General features: G+C 35.5%; 1 protein-coding gene across 4 annotated transcripts in view; it reads left to right on the plus strand.

Moving 5' to 3' along the window:
* TMTC2 (transmembrane O-mannosyltransferase targeting cadherins 2) overlaps positions 1-23,481 on the plus strand; it is a 456,130-nt gene that overhangs the window by 216,649 nt on the left and 216,000 nt on the right. For all 4 annotated transcript variants that reach the window (XM_004463553.4, XM_071218982.1, XM_058308504.2 and 1 more), the window contains one exon: positions 129-957. In XM_004463553.4, the coding sequence (XP_004463610.2) occupies positions 129-957 (829 nt within the window). The remainder of the gene's footprint in view (positions 1-128; positions 958-23,481) is intronic.

Genomic DNA, 23,481 nt, shown 5'->3' on the forward strand with positions numbered 1-23,481 from the left:
ATTTGAAATGTAATGGTGTGTTTTTAATTGTTCACTTAAAAAATGTATTTTATCTGTAAATTTTAGTGAAATAGCTGTATCTTGTGTTGATGATGATCTTACATTTTTCCCCTCTCTTTTGGTTTCAGAGGAAGAACTTGTCTCTTTTCCTCAGCATTAGTTTGTTAACTTTCTGGGGGACCTCCCTTTTGGGTGCCCGTTTGTACTGGATGGGAAACAAACCACCAAGCTTTTCCAACTCTGACAACCCAGCTGCTGATTCGGACAGCCTCCTGGCTCGCACACTCACCTTCTTCTACTTGCCAACCAAGAACCTCTGGCTGTTGCTATGCCCAGATACCCTCAGTTTTGATTGGTCCATGGATGCTGTGCCTCTGCTCAAAACGATTTGTGATTGGAGAAACCTACACACTGTGGCCTTCTATTTTGGACTCCTCCTCCTTGCCTACTATGGTTTGAAGAGCCCAAGCTTAGAAAGAGAATGCAATGGGAAAGCTGTAACCAACGGCAAGCAGAATGCAAATGGACATAGCTGCCTTTCAGATGTGGAATACCGGAACTCAGAGATTAAGCCCAGCTTTGCATCCAAAGTAGAAAATGGCATTAAAAATAATGTATTACAGAGAACACCACTTCCTTCTACAGAGAACATTGTTGTTCTGTCTTTATCTTTGTTAATAATACCCTTTGTTCCTGCCACGAACTTGTTTTTCTATGTCGGCTTTGTAATTGCAGAGCGAGTATTGTATATTCCTAGTATGGGCTTCTGCCTCCTAATTACAGCGGGTGCCAGAGCCCTTTATGTCAAAGTCCAAAAGCGGTTCCTCAAGAGCTTGATTTTTTATGCTACAGCTACATTAATTGTTTTCTATGGACTCAAGACTGCTATCAGGAATGGAGACTGGCAGAATGAGGAAATGCTGTATAGGTCAGGGATAAAAGTAAACCCAGCTAAAGGTAATATTTTTATTTTGTGCCTTTGACTTGACAGTTTACTTTTTCTGCCTTTTTGTATCTTTGCTTCTTGCCTCAAAACGGATTATAAAGAAAGAAAGGCTCTTTTTATGCATTACCCATATCTTTCTTTTTATTTTTTTCTTAAGAGCCGAGCAATAAAGCTGATTTAGAGATATATCTAGCTGTCCCTATTTGGAACAGGGAAGTATTTTCCTATACTCCTGACTATATATATATATTTCTAAAGGAATTAGAATCACTGTTGTGTAGAAGTATTGGCTATTGTGAGAATTTAGAAAAATGCATGGTTGCCACGTTTTAAAATACTGATAGGAACATCTCTTTCATCAAGTAATAAGAGCCGGGTTATCCCACTTAGGTATACTTAAGCTCTTCTGTTTTCCAAGCATCACATAAGAAAATACTATAAGATATACATTAACATTGTTAAAAGATTTCCAGGTAAAGCTACCTCTGAATCTTGGAATTGGGTTTCTAGGTGTCAGTGTGTACACATACAGGTACTATAACCCTAGCTTTGTGTGGGTTAAGTAATCTGGGTGTTGGCAAGCAATTAGCAAGCAGACTCTTATTTGTGTCTTTAAGTAACTTAGAAAAATACACTTTTCACTATAAAATGAAAATATTGATCACAGTCTTGATTTCTTTTTGTTTACAATATTATTTTGGCAAATTTCAGAATGTATAGTGAAAGTAAAAAATATTCTTTGAAGCATAAGTGAATGGTCAAAAGCTGTTATAACAGTTCTGGTTTAGGCAATTGAATGATGATGGAAGTTGAAGAACAACTGAATAAAAATGTGTTTATTTTTAGTGCAGAAATATATCACAGTAAATAGTGCCAAAGAGTCTAGTTCTTCATAAACCATTTTTCAGTTATTTGTCCTGTAAATTACGGTTGCTTGTATAGCACTTGAATGATGTTGTTGTTTTCCTACTCTTTCTTATTCAAGTCTGTATCAGGATTCAAACATTTAAGGTGTGAAGCTTACAAATGTATAGAATGGTCTCCTGATATATAAATCCAAAGCTCTAGATACTCTAGCAGCTTTGGCATGCCTGTTCTGTTGGCACAAATTAAGTTGATAGTTCAGTGAGCAACTACATATAATTTTTTTATTTTTAAAGATGCTTTAGATTACATAAATGTTAACATGGAAAATAAGGAATTCTCATATACTTCATCCCCCCCCCACACACACACATTTTCCCCATTAGCAACATCTTTTGTTAGTGTGGTACATTTGTTACAATTGATGAACACATATGCTACTAACCATGGTCCGTAGTTTACATTATGGTTTACACTTTGCACTGCACAATTTTTATGGGTTTTTATAAAATGTATAATGCCTGCATCTGTCATCACCATACCAGGCACAACAATTCCAATGTCCCCAAAATGCCCCATGTTCTACCTCTTCTTCCCTTTCCCTCCCCTCAGAACCTCTGGTGACCACTGTCTTTATATCAATGATACAAGTTCTTCCATTACTAGAATAATAATAAATCTACTTTACTCCCATCATTGCATCCCCCCCACATGTTTGTTCATTCCTCAATCTTGAGAATTTTGGAATGGTGATGTCCTATCTGCTTCCAATTGAGATGGAGCTTAGCTCCCCAAAGCAGAAGGATGGAACTGTCTTGCTTGTGGTTGTAGACACTTTGTCTTTTGGAATGGGCGTTTTCCATCATCATCCCTTTGTTAGTTGCCTTGGGTGAGTCTAATGAATGGGAGAGTAGGTGTTGCCTGCAACTCTGCTGAGATTCAGGGCTCAACCAGCATGTGAATAGCCAGAAGAGTTAAGTCTCTGGGACATATATTTAATGGGTATAGGACATATAATATTAAGCTGAGGAACTAATTGTTGGTACTTACAATGCTTAATAGTTGCAGGGATTTCAAGGGAATTAGAAGCATTAACATTGAGCTAATGCATATCATTCCTCAATTCTCATTGAAAAATCATTATCACATAGGTTTTCTAGGTAGTTAGTCCCGCTCTGTGTATTGAATGTGCAAACCCAAATCTTGCAGTAAAAATTGTTTCAATCAGTTTTAACAGAATTATTTTCAGCTAGTTTCTTCATTGTTAGATATAATTATGTAGAACAAGATTATGCTGCCAATTTATTTTCCTACGGTTTAAAAAGATGCATGATAAGGAATGGAAACAAAAAACCCAGTGTATTATTTGCACCAGAGAGTTGTTTTGAGGATTTTTTAAACTTATTGGTTAGGTTTCAGGTTAAGCTGCTGTAACAAAGAGCCAAGATAATAGTGGCTTAAATAAGATAGGCGATTTATTCTTACACATAAGAATCTGAGTATGTGCAGCGCAGGGTTGATAAGATGGCGCCATGGGGTTTTGGAATCTAAGCTCTTTCTTTTTTGTTCCCTTGCCATCTCTGAGTGTCACCCTGTCTGTGTGGTCCAAGATGGCTCTTTATCACATCAGCACTTCAACTAACAGGAAGAGGGGGAGAAAGGGCAAATGGTGGGTATACCCATTCCCCCTAACTGCATATCACAGGAATTGTACACTCTGTTTGCTCACATACTCTTAGCCACACCTAGCTATAAACAAGACTGGGAAATGTTGTCTTTATTCTGGGAAGCCAAGTGCCTGGCCAAATTTTATTACTCTGGAAGACGTGGAGGGCAGATAATTAAACATAAAGGGAACATTTCAGGCTCTGCCTGAGAACAGGAGAAAGCATTTTGTTAATGTCTAGGAACTTTCTAACATTAGCTATTAGTATTGTTGACAGTTATGATTCTGATTCAGATGAAGTTATTTTTGTGACCTGGTTAAAGTCTTCAGTTATTTCTTCATCCATTCACTCAGTAAACAATTTATTAAACATTTCCTTGGTTTCAAGCATATTTCCATGGCTTCCAATATATTCCCATGTCTCTTTCCTAATATTTAGTAAGTGCTCCATGATACATAGTCATTCCAAAACAGTATTAGTTAAATGAATATACAACTGATGGTATGATGATGTTCTGAGGCATCAAAAGTGGAATTTCTGAAACTACTCCCCCTCCCCACCCCACTAACTGCTTTATCTGTAGCCTTCACATCTCAGTTGATGGTAATAATTCCATTTTTTTTTTCCTATCAGCTCTGACCAAAAACTTTGCAGGCATCCACACCTCCCTTTTTCCTCAACATGCTCCTTCCTGTCCATCAGCTAATTCTTTCATCTGCCTTCAAAAATCATCCAGAACTAGTCCACTTTTTACCACCCCCACTGGCGCCACTGAGGTTCAAGCCAACATCATCTTTCGTTTGGATTATTATTTAGAGTCTCTTACCTGATCTCTCTGCTTCTATTTTCTTGCTTTTTGGCATGCCTTGTAATATTTTTGCGGAAAGGCACCTGTGATGAATCAAGTAAGAACTGAGAAAAATAGGACCTTGCTGTGAGGTTTTATGTTAATCTAAAAGTTGGGCTGTGTTTAACGTTTGTTGTAGCAGTTGGTGCCAAAGGCTTCAAATTCTTTTAGCATCCTTGTTTTTGTCTCTCCTGTTGTCTTTGGGTTTCTCTAAGAACTTGGAATCTGTGTCTGGCAGCTCTTTCAGCTGTAACTTTCTCTTATACTGAAGCCTTGCTGGCATGGTTGTTAGGTGTGGGGGAGGAGAAGCATTCTATACTCTTCCTATTAAATCTCAGTCTTTTGGTGGGTATAAGTCCTGGGTTGTCACTTTCACAAGTGTTTACTATTGCATAGCTTTGGAAAAAAATTTAAAAACCTCCTTCCCCACTAATGTGAGACCAAAAGTCTGGAGGGGCCTGGAGGGGGAGGCCTGCCCTTCGCCCACAGCTCTGGGACAAGGCTCTGGTTCAGTCTTTTCCCCTGGAGAGTAGGCCTTTGTTATGAAGAAAACTCTGGGCATATTTCACAAGGCTTAATTCCCCAGCCCAGAGCCTGGAGGGTATCTTTCTTGGCTCTTTCACTGTGAGAGTCTGATGGGGTCTCTAGAGGTAAAACACAAAAGTGTGGTTATCCCATAGGACTTCAGCCCCCAGGAGTTTTCTCACTCGCAGCTTGTTCCATACTCAGCCTCCAGCAGTTCATCAAAGTCATTAAGTACCCTCCCAGTTTACGGTCCCACTGCTTCAGCAGCATGTAGGCAGACCTCAGCTGGTACTCTGTATTACCTTCTGCTTGTTTTAAGAGTGGCAGTATGCCCTGTAACTTCAGTTCTTTGATAGGTCCAAGAAAACTCATAGATTTTCAATTTCTTTAGCTTTTTTTTTTGTAAGAAAAGAAGTGATGACACCACGCTGTTTATATGTGAAAGCTGAACCTTCTTCTTCCATTTTACATCCTTAGAATATACTTTTATCCAGCAGCCAGGGTGATCCTTTTGAAACACTAGTCAGAGCCTGGCAGTCCGTTGCCCCCAGTACTCTACTGGCTTCTCATTTGTCTCAAAGTAATGCAAATGGCAGACAAGACCCTACATGCCTGACCTCATCTTGACCTACCTTCCTTTCTCTCACTCAGCCTCGGCCACTTTGATGTGCCTTCTTTATGTCAGGAACATCCTCCTCAGGGCTTCTGCGCTTGTTATTCCTTCTTCCTGGAATATTTTCCCCCAGACATTCTTACAGTTGTTTCTCTCAGCTCCTTTAGGTTTTTGGTCAAATGTTGCAGGATCAGGAACGTGCTTTATGTAAACTTGGCTACCTTATTAAAAATCATAACTATCCTTCTCCCTCAACTTGATCTAGGATTCCTTGTCCCCTTTCCATGCTTCAGTTTTCTCATGGCACTTACCACTGTTTTACTTACTGTATTTTCCTTATTGATGTGTTTATTGTCTAAATGTATTGTCAACATATACTAGAATGTGTGATGCAACAAGACAGGAATTTTTGCATTTTCTATTGCCATGTATGCATGACATAGATACTCAATAATAAATGCATTAATGAATATTAACGTCATAGTCCTTTCCCTTAAGGAGTTTATAATCTGTTTAGAGACTGGATTGCATGCATGAAAGAAGGTGAAAGCGTGAAATACTATACTACAGCTATACCAGGTAGTTGAGGGATGCTTCATAGTAAGAGCATAACTACAATGGAATTGGAGGTGGAGTTAGGTTTGCTGCCTGAAACATATGTTTCCATTTTGATACCAGACAAAACTCCTTAAATCCAGGTTCTTTATTTTTTCTACTTATAACATTCTAATAATAATTCTGGCTATAGTTACTTCCTTAGCTATTATGAGACTGGCAGTAATCTTCCTTACAGCAGATTTTTCTTAGTCTATTATGTTATTTGAGCCTAGCAAATGATTAGAAACCCTTAAAGCCAGTCTTTCAAAAGGTTGTCTGAGATTGCACTTATTTCATCGAGTTAGGTTTTTTCCTCCACTGAAAGCCTTTACAAATTTTGGAGTATTTCAGTCTACCATGTGCTTTAACAGAATATGATTTTAAGCCTCATGAAGCATTAAACATTAAAGCTGCTGCCTGCAGAAATGGGTCCCGTAGACAGCTGCCAGTCATTAACTGATTGGATGCAAATGATGATGGGTAAAGCTTGTCATAGTGACTGTGCTGCTAATTTATGGTTTAAATCTGGATGGTGGAGAAATGGTAGCTGATTTGAGCTATATAGACCACAAGTCCCATCTCATTATGCAGTTGATAATGTCAGGAAAATACTAGACATAGTTGATTACTGTAGTTTGCTGATTTCCCAATGAGTCTTTGCATTTTTGTATGTAGAAAAGAGGAAATTTTTTCTGATTGCTGCCTTAATGAACAAGTCATATAGTATTTGTAAGTTTTTTTTTTTCCCTTTAAGACAACACATTTTATATATCATATTGAGTAGTGTTTGTTTAAAAAAAATTTTTTTTCCTAATTCATTATAAAGCTGCTAAACATATGTCACCCTTCTTTAGTTTATGGACTTATCTAAATCCTCATGTGTCTTTAGCTCTGAAGAATTTGGCACCATGGATTCCTGCTACCATGGCTCTCAGAGTACCACACAGTTTTGACTGTCATTTTCCAGAACTCTCACTTCTATGCTTTTGCCTTCTCCCTAAATTGATGCATTCTCCAAGGTCCTGTCCAGAACTTTCCTTTATTCTTTCTCCTCTATAGTATCTCAAATGCTGGCTGATATGTAGTTTGTAAGCAATAAATGAGTTGCTGAATTTCTAAGTTATTTTCCCATGACCTCTATGTGGAACTTCTCGAAGTCATTATCTTCTCCCTTAAAACCAACAACTTCTGCTGACTTCCTTATCAATTGAACTCATAATCACAGATTAACAAAGTTATTATAGATTAATAGATCAGGGTGCAAGTAATCATAAAAAGAATGATAGCATATATGACAAAATATCTAGTATATTAAAGACATAAATTTTTTGGGCTATAGATTCAAATTCAAATCAATTCTAAGAATGTTAACACTATTTGATACTGTTTTAAAAATGAATGACTGTTGCTTTTGATTGAGTTCAATTTATTGAAAAATAATTGAGAGAGATTAAAAAAGAGTAAGTCCAAGGAAAGTTTGTTTATAAATAATGTTTGTCTCTAATGTAAATGTATGAAATGATAGCTATAAAGGATACATGAATAAGGATAGACATTCAAAACTCTCAAAGTGACTATCCAGGCACCCTGTGTTCACACTCCCAAGCTAAAGACTGATTATATCCAGGTAAATGTAGAAAAACAGAGGCAAAATTATTATCTCTCTATAAAATGGTTGACAAATTTCTTCCTTCCAGAGTTTCTGCAAAATTGATTCTTCTGTTTCAGTTGCACATGGTTTCAAATGTCAAGCAATTTGTATGTTGAAGGATTATCATTTTCACAACTAAAGTTAAATGAAATCTAAGCCTCTAAACCATGTGAAACTTGACTAGCTAATTCACTGTGGATTTTATGGGCTAAGTTTTTGTTTGCCATTACTTGAATATCCTCTTCTGCTAGGGTGAATTGTAATTAACTAGCTTTGAAATTGTGTAGTAAACTTCATTTTATTTGAGGTAATTTTTCATGTTACATCTAAGATAAGATGGAAATAATTCAAAAGAGGTTCTGAATTTTATAAAAAATAACATTTAGCAGTTAGGTCAGGAAGGGAAACCAGTATAGGATTTTGTTAAAACTGTTCAATATTGAAAATTTGTAAGATACAGATTTCTACCTTTAATAAAGAATGTTGTAGGACAGAGCTAGGTAATAGTACCAGTGAAGGTAGACTGACAGAAAAATACTATCAAATTGAATCAGGCATCTATAGAACAGAGGGGAAAAAATCCTGAATTGCTTCTTCTCAGTTCATCTCCTCTTTGAGTAGAACAAAGAAATATAAATAAATGGGGCTGATAAGAATATAATAAAATGCCCTGTTGGCACAAATACAGTAAAATATTTTAAAAAGTAGATTTGCTGTATTGTTATATTGAGACCCTATGTAAATATTTGATTCTTGAAGAAATGAAGGATGGTTGTTTTTCACTTGGGATATTGTATTGTAGAAGTTAAAAAACATACCACTTCCATGCCTGAAAGAATGGAGGGAGACAGGAATTTATTTTTTCTGTTATCTCAGTTCTAATGATTACGGATACAGCTTTGTGGAAATAGGTAACAGGCCACAAGAGTCTGATTGAAAATGACCCTAAATAAGTATGAAGTTAATTATTCTTATTTCCACATTAGTTTTTATTTGATTTTTAAAAATGCTTTAAACATCTTTATCTTTTCTTCTCTTTTATGAAATATTTACATGTATATGTGTTTCTTCACATACGAACATAGATATTCCGTATTTGTACATTTTAAAGAATATGATTAACACAAATTCCTTGGTACCCATCTTGGAGCTTATAAAAAGGAATCTTAACCATCGTCTTAGGAGACAATGCCCTCCCTTACCTTTGTTTCACAGCAGTTTTCTTTCTTTCTTTCAATTCATCTGTTTTATTTATTTTCTTTATCTTGTTGTGTGTTAGGACCTCCATTATAATGTCAAAAAGAAGTGGTAATACTAGGCATTTTTTCTCTTATTCTTGTTTTAAAAAGAATGTGTTTAACATTTTATCATTAATTACATGCCATTTATGAGTTTTTGATTTTTTTTTTTTTAACAGTCAACTTTATTGATACATATTAATACAGTGTATATCCATCCAAAGTATGCAATCAGTGGTATTTGGTATAATCACATAGTTGTATATTCATCACTTCAGGTATTTTTAGAGCATTTTCATTATTCCAATGATAATAATCAAAAAAAAAATTTAAAAACTGGTCACTTCTTGATCTCTCTGTGCTTCCCTTGCTGTACATGGCTGCTATTCTGTTTCTATCTCTTCAGTTTATTTGTATTTATATTTTGTAAAAACAGTCATATATGTACTATAACCCATATTAATATTTTACATGACGGTTCACTCTGTTACACAGTCCAGTGTTACATTTTTTTAGCTTTCCTTTTAGTAATACACATGACTTTAAGCTTAACATTTCAACCACTGTCTTACCCATATAATAGCATTGCTAGTTACAAACACCATGATGTACTTCACTATGAGAAAAGCAAGCCAGATACAAAAGAGCAAATACTGCATGATTGTACTATGATGAACTAAATATATTGTGTAAACTCATGGAGTTAATAATTAGAATATAGGTCACCAGAAAATAGAACGAGGGTAGAGAATGGAAAGCTGAGGGTTAATCTGTGCAGAATTGGTATAAAGGTTGTTTGTAAATCTTTGGAAATGAATAGAAATGGTGAAAGCGTGCCGGTAGATAGCTTTTATCAGTGGTTTTCCTTTTATTTCTAGTTAGAGAATTTTTCTGAATTAATATTGATGATCATATGGGATTCCTTCCCACCATCTGTTAATTTGAAGTCTTATATTAATAGATATTTTAATGTTGAGTCTACTTTGCATTCCTGGAATAAACCCAAGAATCAGTTATAATATCATTTTTATATTGTGCTAGATTTGTTTATCACCCATGTGAGATTGGCATTTCTCATTTTGTGGTGACATATTCTGCTTTGAGAATCAATTAGCTTTATAGAATCAGTTTGGGAGTGTTCCCTCTTTTTTGTCCTCTGAAAGATTTTGTATAAAATTAGAATTTATAAAATTGTATAAAATTGGGACTTAACTACAAAATTGACTAGGCTTGATGTTTTGTTTGTAGATGGATGGTTTTTCTTATTTATTTAATTTCTTTCATGGTTTTGGAAAAGTTCAGTTTTATTTTTGGGTCAATTTTAGTACTTCTTTTTCCCTGGAATTTGTCCAATTTAACTAGGATTTCACATTTATGTATATAACTATACCTAATAGTTACATATTATCATTCAAAAAGTGCTGAAACTGTAGTTTAAAACTTATTTTTGGTTTGTGACTCATTTGGCAGCAGATGTAGTGTTGCAAAAAAACTTGTGAAGGTGGATTTATGTGTAGCCATTATCAGTATTTTTTTTTTTTCTTTTTTTTGTTTTGCCCTTGTATATTGAACAGTGTCACCACCTTCTTCTCTGAGTTTTTTGTTTCTTTGTTTCTAGTTCACCTCCTCAGACTGTTTCCTTTTAGCTGGGCAGAGTTTTTTTGGTGACTTCTCCAATATGCTCTCCCACTTGAAACCCATTAAAGCCCAAATCTGTTTCATCAAAGTCTGCCAGATATATGTAGGGTGAACAGCAGCTCAGAGCTAGTTTACCTTTCTAGATTCCTGCTTTCATGTAGTTTCCAGACTTGAAGATTGACCTTTTTATCCCACCATTGAATACATTCATTGAAAAAGATTTCAGTGGTTTATCTAGCACTTGTATATGTTCTGTACAAATTAGGATTCTCTGGACTTTGTGTTTCAGCATATCACTAGAAAGAGAAACCTAAGAAAAATTTTGAAATCTGGCATCTATTAAGGAATGGTTAGGTTAGGTTAGAATTTATAGTTGAAAGCAGAATTAAGATTGTAGCTGATACATTTTTTTGAAATTTTAAATTTTCCTTCAACAAAAGAAAACCAAGCTGCTAATAATATACGCTAAAAAGTATATAAGTGCACTGTCTTGCAAATCAAATTACATGTATTTGATCCTTATAAAACAGATAAAATATATTCATTTCCTGCTGTAATACAAAGTTGCTGATTATTGCACAGATAGCAGATTTTTTAGAAGACAAACACAACATGATTTTTTAGTGTTAGCTTTATTGTGCACTTGCATCTATTACTGGTAATTCTGGATTTAAAAGAAAATTCCAGAAAAGTCGGAAGGGATTATGGAAAAATCTGATATGTTCCAAGTCATGTAATTATTGGGGGGAAAAAAACTGGATGTAGAGAGCTGTTTAAGCAGAGTTGAAGCAAATTGTGAGCCCTATTTTTATGCGTATGCATGTTAAATTAGAAATCTCATCTTTTTTAGTTTTGTATAGCCATGTTAATTTATTTGTAATTTGAAAAATATGAACATTATCAAACAGAAGGATCTAGAACATATGTGCTTACTAAAAACTTAATGATAAACATATTAAAGGTTTTATTTTAAAAATGGTAATATTGTTTGCCAAGTCGTAAAATATACTCATATTTTATTAAATAGTAGAGGGGGAAAACTTTCTTGAGGGCAGAACTATATTAGAGGCTCTATTATGTTTCTGTTTAAGGATTTCAATTCCCAGTGATACTAGCTGCCATTCTGAACATTCATTCAGTCATCTTAAAAAGCATTAGTCACTTCCTTTGCACAAAACACCATGGGGTATTATATTAAAATATCAACATTAATATCTCTTTTGGAAGTAATGTAGGCATCATTTTTTAATTATGAAAATATTTACTCATGGTTCTAGGAATTTAAGTGGTGAAAACAGAAACTGGGTTAGATATGTAATACAATAGTTGAGAGTCAAGTTTTGACAAGAAGAGATTACTAAGGTGTCAGTGTAACCATGTTTCTTTTTTTTCCATCTTTTTAATCGTCTTTTTAAAAAAGATAAATAGATCACACAAAACGTTATGTCAGAAAACATCAGAGGTTCCCATATACCCCACTGCCCCCCCCACACTCCTCCCACATCAACATCCCCCCTCATCAGTGAGGCACATTCATTGCATTTGGTGAACACATCCTGGAGCACTGCCACAACGCATGGACCACAGTTTACACTATAGTTCACTCTCTTCCTCCAGTCCATCCAGTGGGCCATGGCAGGATAAACAGTGTTCTGCATCTGTCCCTGCAGTATTGTTCAGGACAACTCCAAGACTCAAAAATGCCCCATATCATACCTCTTTCTCTCCCAGCCCCCAGCAAGTCGCGTGGCCACCGTCTCCACATCAATGATATAATTTCTTCCATTGCTAGAGTCACAACAGTTCCACAGTAGAATACCAGCAAGTCCACTCCAATCCATATTATTATATTCTTCCATCTTGTGGACTCTGTGATGGCGATTTCCACTCCACCTCCAAATTGAGAAGGGGTTGGATCCCACATGTCACCATGTTTCTTAATGCAATTCATTGCTTGGAGTGGCTAAAGTGGCTTACAGTCTTATATTTTGGGCTGTGCATATGGAATTTGGCATTTCATGATAAGGAATGTGCTAAAAATTTTTTTCCTTTGTCTTCTTTGGGGAAAGAATAAATTTTTTAACCCATATTTATGAGATCACAGTCAAGGTCATTTTGAGATTTTTTTCTGGTTTTACTTGATGAACTGGCTTACTTTCCTTGAGTTTTACAAATAAACTTTGGTGGGGAGATATATGCAATACTGGTACAGAACAGCTTATATTCCTCCTTCTTCTGTTTCTGAATATTTTCCAAGGACGCCTTCAAGTCATGTTCATTCTAGTGGCTAATATTGAATGTAGTTGGCTATATTCATGTAGGTATTGAAAATAATTTTATTATATTTATTATATATATTAATTTCAAATATATCATTGTGGTAGGAGATGAGAAAAATGTAGAATATGTGCGTTTGTTACAAAATCAGTAATTAATATATTAATGTTTTCGCTAAACACACCCAGGAAATCATTTCTATTATTTGGAAGCAACAGTGTAGGATTTGACAATCTCTTTGCTGTTACACTTTAGGACAGCAGCAATTTTGAGATACATTTGGACGTCAGGGTATAGAGTGAACTGATGTCCTGGAGCTACACTTCTGTGTTCTGAGGTATGATTCCATTGGTCAGAGGGCTATCATGATTTGGGTGTGGCTGAGGGTGGTTCTCAGCTCATTCCTAAATTGAGCCTGGGTTAGATATGTTGAGGTTTTAAGTTAAAAATTCAGATTTACAGAAGTGTAATTAACCTCAATCCTGATATATGATAGAAAGACCTGTGTTATTTGACATGTAAATAGTTTGCATATCAACATTGTTTTGGACTCAGAAATGGGATATAAGAATTTATTCCTGTAAGACCACATATCCAGTCATGCTTTCTAGTTGGTAATAATTATAAATCACTTAATAGAAATACTCACTAATTGGACATGTTTGATGCCAAAAGATCTGTTAAAGGCCTCTGGGAATTTTCTGTTAACATCTAATCTAGTTAAGAGTATAACTGCTGGAGAGTCAGTCAGCCCTTCTCTTTCCTGTGTTGCTCAGTTGATGTGATGATGTCTCATTAGTACATTGACCCTTCTGATGTTGACACGTATCCAGATTCTTCCTATTTATCTTACTTAGCCCTATCTGTAATAGCTACCTTTAACTTCTTGGATGTAGATCATTTTGAGTTATACATTTCAGACTATCAAACGAGGAAAAGCACCCTTTGGCTCAATATCATGACTTTCAAGTGATGTAGAAATGTCTCACGCTAAAGTATTTGCTGCATAGTCTTTTTTTTTTTTTTTTTGAACTTTTTATTTTGTAGTACTTTCAAACTTAGAGCTCAGTTACAAAAATAATACAAACCCTATACAGAGAATTCCCACATTCTTCTGCATACCACCACATACTCAGATCCACCAGTTGTGATGTTTTGCCACATTTGCTGTATCTCTCTCTCTTTCCCTTGCTTGCCTGTCTATTTAACAATCCATTTTCTGACCACTTGAGTTTAGGATATATATGTCATACTCCTTGGATACTTATTACTACCATGTACATTTCCTAAGAATAAGAATATTCATGTGTACAATTAAGTATAGTTATCAAGTTCAAGAAATTTGGCATTGATATAAAGTGAACAGTCTGTATTCCATTTTTTCTATGTCCCAATAATGTCCCTTTAGACCTTTTCTTATTTCTTTGTTAGATTCCACCCAGGACCATGGATTGCATTTAATTGTCATTGTCTCTTTTCTTTCTTTTTCCTCTCTTTCTTCTTTTTTAATTGTGGGAACATAAATACAACAATCTTCCCATCTCAACCACTCCTAAGCACACCATTTAGTGGGATGATACTCATTCACAGTATGATGGTACTTTCACCATCTTCCATTACTAAAACTTTCCCATACCCCCAACAGAAAGTCAATACCCATTATACATAAACTCCCCATTCCCTCTTCCCCCCATCCCTGACAATTTGTGTTCTAATTTCTTTCTTCTCTATAAATTTGCATATCCTCAGATATTTTCTTTGTAGTTATGATTAGGTTTAAATTTAACATCCTAAATCTTATAACAGCCTTGTTTGCTTTGATACTAACTTAACTTCAATAATATAAACAAACTCTGTTCCTATATCCCTCCATCTCCCTAACTTAATCTAGTTTTGTCACAAATTACATTTTTATATATTAAATCTGAAACCAATGATATCTCATTACATTTATGAATTTGCCTTTGATTCTGTAGGAGGTAAAGAGGGAGTTACAAATAAAAAATGCAGTTGTATTGACATTTATATTTACCCATGTTGTTATCCTCACCAGGAATCTTTTATTTCTTTAAATGGCTTTGAGCTATTGTCTGGTGTCCTTTCCTTTCAACCTGCAGAACTCTCTTTAGCATTTACTACAGGTCTGGTCTTGTGATGATGAACTCCCTCAGCTTTGTTCATCTGAGACTGTCTTAATCTCTCCCTCATTTTTTAAAATTTATTTTTATTTTTTATTTATTTCTCTCCCCTTCCCCGCTACCCCTCCCCCAGTTGGCTGCTCTCTGTGTCCATTCACTGTGTGTTCTTCTGTGTCTGCTTGTATTCTTGTCAGCGGCACCAGGAATCTGTGTCTCTTTTTGTTGCATCATTTTGCTGCGTCAGCTCTCTGTGTGTGCAGCGCCACTCCTGGGCAGGCTGCATTTTTTTCACACGGGGTGGCTCTCCTTACGGGGCGCACTCCCTGCGTGTGGGGCTTCCCTAAGTCGGGACACCCCTGCATGGCACGGCACCCCTTGCACGCATCAGCACTGCATATGGGCTAGCTCATCACATGGGTCAGGAGGCCCTGGGTTTGAATCCTGGACCTCCCATGTGGTAGGCGAACTCTGTATCCATTGAGCCAAATCCACTTCCATCTCCCTCACTTTTAAAAGACGGTTTTATTTGATATAGAATTCTTTGTTGGAATTTTTTTTTTCTTTCTGAACTTTAAACATATCTTCCCACTGCCTTCTTGCCTCTGTGGTTTCCAATGAGAAATTAGTACTTATCTAATTGAGAGGCTTCCTTTTGCATGACACATTGCTTCTCTTTTACAGCTTTCAGAATTCTCTTTATCTTTGGCATTGGACTATTTGATTTTAATATGCGGCAGCTTGGATCTATTTGACTTTATCCTGTTTGGAGTATGTTGAATGTCTTGGATGTATATGTTCATGCCTTCTGTTAAGTTTGGGAAGTTGTCAACCATTATTTCTTTGCATATTCTCTCTGCCCCGTTTTCTCTTTCTTCTTCTTTTGGGAATTTCATGTGCATATGTTGATATACTTGATGGTGTCCCACAGGTTTTTCAGGCTCTGTTCACTTTTCTTCATTCTTTCTTCCTTCTGCTTCTCAGACTAGATTTCAACTGTCTTACCTTAAGGTTCATGGACTTTTGTCTTCCAGCTCCAATTTGTTGTTGAACCTCTCTAGGGAATTTTAAATTTATGTTCCTGTGGTTTTCAGCTGTTTGATACTTTTCATAATTTCCATCTCTCTATTGATATTCTCTTTGTGTCCATCTATAATCTATTGATATTCTCTTCATATGCATCTGTAATCTTCCTGATTTCCTTTAGTTTTTTGTCTGTTTCGTGTTTTCCTTTAGCTCTTTGAGCATATTCAGGACCATTATTTTTAAGTCTTTGATATGTGCCTGGTGTGGTCCTCCACACTGATGACTTTTACTGCTTTAATCTTCTCCATTTTTTCCCGTTTCTTTGTATGTTTTGTTATCTTTTGTTGAAACCTGGACATGTTGCTATTTTAATACGTTATTCCTGGAATTTAAAGTCCTTAAGCTTTCATCCAGCTAGTGTTGTGACAGAGCTTTCTTTGAATGCTGGGAGCTGACAAAAAAATAAATAAAGGAAAAAAAGGAAATACTTCTCTTAGCTTGAAGATTAACCTGTGCAAGTGCTCTCCTTCATGATTTATCCATACAAAGAGTTTATAGACTAGCTCAAGGCCAAAGTTAAGTGCCTGCCCTGATTCTTTCTGCATTTGTTTCTTGTCTTGAGCATGCATGTGTACCTCAGGAATTACCCCGTTTACATGGATACAGATGTGCCCTATTCTCTAGGAAACAGTTACCTCACAGTACTGGCTGCTACACTGTATGTTCTACAGCCAGCAATACGTTTCCCCAGGCAGTGTAACTTTACAGTTCTTTCCACAGCTTCTGTAGGAGACTTTCATGAGCCACTTTTTACATGTGGGCAAGTTGTGAGACAGCAAGTCTGTCATGCCACCATCAGAAAGATTTGGCCAGATGTATAAACTCTCAGTATGTGCATGAGAGTTATTCTGCTCCTTCTAATACCAGGACCAGGGACCCAAACTAAGAGTAAGACCCAGAGGCACACTGAATTGGTTAGGGGTGGGGCGGGGGGAACAGACAGGACACCACAAGGCCCTACTGCTTTTTAAAAAAATATATTTTTATTTTTTAAAAGAAAGTAGGATTACATAAATGTTACACAAAAAATAGAGGGCATTCCCATATGTCCTCCTTAACCCTCCCACATTTTCCTATATCAACAACATCCTTTATTAGCGTAGTACATTTGCCACAATTGATGAACACATCTTGGACCACTGCTACTAAGAGTGGATTATAGTTTATAGTGTAGTTTATTCTCCTGCAAATTTTTGCAAGTTATTACAAGATATATTAGTGGCCTTTATCTGTCATTGCAATGTCATTCAGGATAACTCCCAGGTCCCAAAAATGCCCCCAAATTACACCTATTTTTCCCTCTCCCTTCCCTTAGAACCTCCAGTGGCCTGGCAACCACCTCTATATCCATGATAAAAGTTCTTCTATTGCTAGGATCATAACAAGTTTACAGTAGAAAAACTGTAAGTCTACTGTAGTCCAGCATCCACTCCATGATGGTGATGCCCACCTCTAATTGAGAGCAGGCTTAGATCCCATGGGCCAGATGAATGGGACTTTCTTATTTGCAGTTGAGACTCCCTCTGTTCCTTGAGATGATCATTTTCAGTCATTATCTCCTTGTTAGTTGTCCTGGGTGAGTCCAATGAACTGAAGAGTGGGTTTTGCAAGTCTCTTGAGATTCAGGGCCCAACTGGCCCATGGAGAGCCCCAAAATTTAAGTCTCTTGGACATACACCTATCAACTCTAGTACTAACTTTAAGTTCAAATAGAGGGACAGCAGAGCCATGTGTAGGGAAAACACAACTGAGTCCAACTCTATCACACTGGGGAACATAAATTCCAAAGTAGGACCCACTGGCAGGGTGCCACACTCCTGAGCCAACTGCCCTACCTATAGTGTCTGGATGTCTCCAGAGTTCCCCAGGAGCCCCACTATTTGAAGTAATATTTACTTTAGCAGTCAATGAGTTCCTGCTGAGACATGCATAAGCATGATCTCCTGACTCACTTTGAAGTCTTTTCGCCATATAAACTCATTTGTCTTTATTCTTTCCCCCTTTTTGTCAAGGTCTTTTTCCAGTTGCTGTTTGGTTCTTGGTAGTAATCTCTTGATGCCAGGGAGGCTCATCCATGGGAGTCATATCCTGTGGTGGTGGAAAGGTAATGCCTTTATATGCTGAGTTTTGGCTTAGAAAGAGATCACATTTGAGCAACAAGGAGGCTCTTAAGAGATAATGCTTCAGCATCCTATAATACTATGCTGAGTTTCAATTTCAAGAGTAAAGGTTCATAAGTGCAGTTGTCACAATCAAGGGTCTATCAGTGGTCCATACCCCTTCAGTAGTCACTGTCCCTGTACTCAGGGGATTCTTCCTGTCCCATTAGAGAATGTGGCAGAGCACTCCTGGACTGCTTTTAAGTGGCCTTTTTTGAGTTGGTGCTCATCATGTTTCTGCAGTCCTTTAACTGTTTTTGGAGCTTTGAGAAATATGTTTCTACCAGTTCTTGTTCAAAGCTCCTATGGGGGGCAGAGACCTGATGCATCTCCTACTACATAGCCTTTTACGAAGCCTTATTTTACTTTTCCTTATTAGGAAAAAAGGCAAAGAAAATTATCTCCCCTTTTTTATTGCTCAGGGTAGAGGTAAAAAAACTTTAAAATGATAGTTGCCAAAATTTTGTGCATATAGCCAAGGCGATATTTAATTATTTTTAATAATCTCATAGTGTGGTTATGTAGTATATAATTGTTCTTTTCTTCTTATTTTCATATGTTACTATTTTTCTACTCATATAAATCACTTTTGAAAATTGTATTTTTTTAACTGAACTTCTCTTATCCTGAAATAGTTGTCCAAGAAATGGCCTTTCTAAGGGTTCCTCTTCTTTCAGAAGCTGATCTAGATTTGAATGGTCCCTACTATTGTGGAAACATGGTATAAGGGTTTATTTGGGAAGCTATACTTTCTAGAGTTTTCCTGTAATCTAAAGGTATGGGTTGGAAAACTTCATTGGCTGAGTGATTAGCCCGGAGTGAGGAATTTCTAAAAAGCCTTTGCTGAATAGATATATATATTTTTTAAGTATAATAGGAATAGTGTTTGTGGCTTGCAAATATACATATTCACCAAGTGTTTTGTTGATTGCTTTCAACAGTCTGATAGGGGAATTAAAGGTCACCATTCTTGGTATGATTTGAAGAGCGTCTCAAGGCTCAGGTGCTTCCAAATTCTTCCCCCTATCCAGTAATTATATTTGAAAATCTGTATCAACTATGTTGATATATAGTACTGTGGGTTAATTAATCAGGAACTTTACAAAGAGTACAATGCTGTTAGAAAGGGAGGGGCATAGGAGAGAAAAATTTTGATGGAAAACTGAGCATGGTTGGGAATTTACTGAGTGAAGGCAGAGGCTGGTGAGATACAGCATCAAGAAGCATAAGTGTCACTGGTCACAGAGACTGGGCCATGGATGTAACGTGGCTCATAGTCAAGTCAGGAAACAGATTGCATATGGTGAAATGCTGAGAAACAACTCTAGATATGTTAAAACAAAAACAGACATTGGAGTTTGCACATATGTAGATACTATAATGAGCAAGTAAATATTACAGTGGCAAACAATGTTGTCAAGAATAACATTAAATATTATTGGAAAACTAAATTTTCTCTCTTCATTTTTAATACATTTTTGTCCTTATTAGAAATGATTAATTACAAGTCCATTTGAAATAACCAAAGATGAGGAAAAAAGAGAAATAACTGTCTGTTTTTAAATTGCTGTAATTAGAATTACATATAAATACATAGAATATGTATTCTTGTATTCTAGCATCAGTATGAATCATAATCTTTAAATCATGTTCTTTGCTGCTACTTAATATTTTTTCTAAATTTGTGTGTATGTGTGTGTCTTACTCAACATTTTTCTCTTTTTATGATTATCCGGGACATAATTAATATAGAAAATATAAAATCTCCTACTATTATAAGGACTCTTATTTTCCTGGAGTCTCATTAAGTGATTAAAGTACAATTCATTAAAAGCAGAGGCTATAAATGTTAAACCCCTCATAGTCGTTACTAATGAATGTAGTGAGAAAACTTTCTGTTTAAATAACACCATATGCATATATATCTTAAGTGTCACGCAGTTAAATGGCGCTTTCCCCCTTTTCCTTGCTTCCCCCTCCCTTCTTTATCCTCTTTCTTGAGACCAGAAAGTTTAATATAATTAACATTTATATTTAAAAACAATGCTTACTTAAGTTATAGCTTTGGTAGTACCATTTTGGGGAGCACATCTAAAGTCCCAGTGTTCTGTAGTGTTTAAAAACATGGGCTTTGGAACTAGGTGCCTTTTTAGCTCTGTTATCTTGAGTGTCATTTTTCATTTCTGCTGCAGTTTCCTCTTCTAGTACCAAGTGGATGATAACATCTACCTCATTTTTTATGAGGATTAAATGAAATAACATTTATACTATACTTAGCATAAAAATAGGCCATTATTCTGGGTTGAAATCTTTCTTGTGAGTTATGTTAGGCACATGCATTTATTTTATTTTGTAGCCAGTCTTGCCCAGATAACTAGCAAGATTTGAATTTTTAAAATTAATTCTATTTGCACACACTCCATACTCCATATCCACCAATCATATATGCCCCCCATCCCTTGGTTACTTCTTATCTGCTTTGTGTATCTGCAGATTTAATATTCTAGAAATCTCTTCTAAGTAACTTCATCATACAGTATCTGTCCTTATGTGTCTTGCTTATTTCACTTAGCGTAATGTTTTCAAGAATCTTCCATGTTGCAACATGTTACAGAAATTCATTCTTTCTTAATGGCCAAATAATACTCCATTGTATGTATGTATCACGTTTTGTTTATCCATTCACTTGTTGATACCTTTTGGCTATTGTAGATAAAGCTGCTGTACCCATTGGTGTACAAGTGTCTGTTTGAGATCATGTTCACTCTCTTTGGGTCTATACCTACAAGTAGAATTGCTGGGTCTTATGGTAATTCCATATTTAACTTTTTGAGGAACTGTCATTTTGCTTTCTATAGTGGCTGCGCCATTTGTATTCCCACCAACAATGTATTAGAGTTCCAATTTTCTCACATCGTCTCCAAGATTTTAATTTTTAACCCAGTTTGGGGGTAGCATTCTAATTTAAAACAAGTAGCACATAGTTTGAAGAACTAAAATTTAGGATTTATGACCTCATTTAATGCTTTCAAGTACTTCATTTTTGGCAGATCTGTACTTAGAATTTAAAATTTTGTTAGAGGGACAAAAACATGTATTAAAATCCTAAGGTAAAAATAAATGTAACTGAAGGCAAATAGTCAAAGCAAAGCATCTTTAGTAATTCTGTTGGTTGTGTTCAACTTACCAGTGAATTGCAAAAGCTGAGGAAAATCCTATGAGACATCATGGATTATATAGATGTGATATTAAGCAGCTAAAAGCTTAAAATAAAAAAACCTAAAACTTTTCATATTAATCTTTTAGTTGATAGCTAGAAATTAAATATTAATATTGATTTATCCTTTTAAAATAATTTTTCCAAAAAGAAATATATTCTAAAGTCATATAAATTATTTTCTTTTATAATAAGTCAATATACATAATTGCTTCAACCTTTTAGTATAAAGTAAAAATCCTTGCAATAATTTCTCACATCTCTCCTGCAATATATCAGTGATAAGAAATTGAAATAGTTACTTTAAAGTAAGTTTGAATTTACTGTATAAATTTAGAACTACTTTGTATTTGAAGAAGGCTTTGAAAAATTTTTGAAATTATTTATTGTGCAGATCATTTAGCATTTCTAGAGAGAGCACATGAGGGTGATTTTCTCTTTAGAACAACTTGAGCAAGATGGAAATATTGTTTATCACCTTTCAAAGAACATAAAATAAACTGTGGCAGATTGTGGAAAATTACAGGAGAAGTCTTCATTTTGAATTTAGGTTAAGTTTCTTAGCAAATGTTCACCTTTTAGATGCAGGTGAATGTCAAGGTGAAGAGCCCTTGAGGTTTAAGAGTTATTCCTTTCTTACTTCCAATGGTTTTTTTTTTAACAGAAGTGTGTATTTTTCCTTTTCCAAATAAAATAAAAAAGGTCAGATTTTCTAGAGTTTATACAAACAGTGATAGAACCATCTATTTGCTTTCACTTAATTTAATCGTAGTAAATGCTTACTCTTAGAAAATAAGTCATGTACTCTTTAAACTGTATTTATTAAGTCTCTGTCACATGGAAGGCATCTTCAGGACACTTCTATCAATTATTTACACAGGTGGGGTATGTTCTATTTCTAATATGCTAACTGAAAAATATGCCATTTATATTTTCCAAAGAAATGTAGAAAATGTATTTTTCAGCATTAATTTTTCTCTTGTACAGAAAATGCTTTATGAAATATGGGCACCAGATAGCTTTACTTTATTGTTTCTGTAGTTGGTTTGCTCCTAGCAGTTCTGAAAGGATGACTCAGTTGAATGATTTACTATGTTTTCATATTATAGTCTAGTCCTTCAATTAAATATGCAAAACATATGGGGTACTATAATATGTTCTTTGCCTTATATTCAAACTCATTTTTGAAAGGATGAGATCGCTAACCTCTAACTAGATTCAGATGCTTGGTTACAATTCTGTACCTCCCTTCTTACTCACTTAGCTACTTAGGAAACTAAACCTCAGTTTTCTCATCAATAAAATGGGAATAGTATATATATATATATCAAAGGTATTTATTAGGATTAAATATGCCTCAAAGATTTTTTTCTAGTTTTTCCAACATTTGATTTGAACCCTGTACTTTTGTGATATATTTTAAAGTCAGGAAGTGTAAGTCTTCTGACTGTTCTTTTTAAAGATGTTTTGGCTATCCAAGGCCCCTCACCCTTCCAAATAAATTTGATAATTGACTTTTCCATTTCTGAAGAGGGTTGGAATTTTGATTGGTATTGTGGTGAGTCTGTAAATAATTTTGGTGGTTAGAATTGACATCTTAATGACATTTAGTCATCCAATCCATGAACATGGAAAAGCCTTTCATTTATTTAGGTCTTCTTTGAGTTCTCTTTAGCAATGTTTTATGGTTTTCTGTTGTACAACCTTGGTTAAATTTATTTCTAGGTATTTGATTCTTATACTTGTTACTGTAAATGGAATTTTTACCTTGATTTCCTTCTCAGATTACTCTTGACTAGTGTATAGAGAAACATGACTGATTTTGGGGGATTGTGCTTTTATCCTCCTATTTTGCTGAATTTGTTCATTAGCTCGAGTAGCTTGTTACAGATTTTTCTGGGTTTTCTAGATACAGGATCAAGTCATCTTCAAATAGTGAAAGTTCTGCTACCTCCTTTCCAATTTGGATGGCTTTTATTTCTTATTCTTGCCTAACTTCTCTGGCTAGAACTTCCTTACAC

This window comes from Dasypus novemcinctus, chromosome 12, assembly GCF_030445035.2.
Source record: "Dasypus novemcinctus isolate mDasNov1 chromosome 12, mDasNov1.1.hap2, whole genome shotgun sequence".
Classification (NCBI taxonomy): Eukaryota; Metazoa; Chordata; class Mammalia; order Cingulata; family Dasypodidae; genus Dasypus; species Dasypus novemcinctus.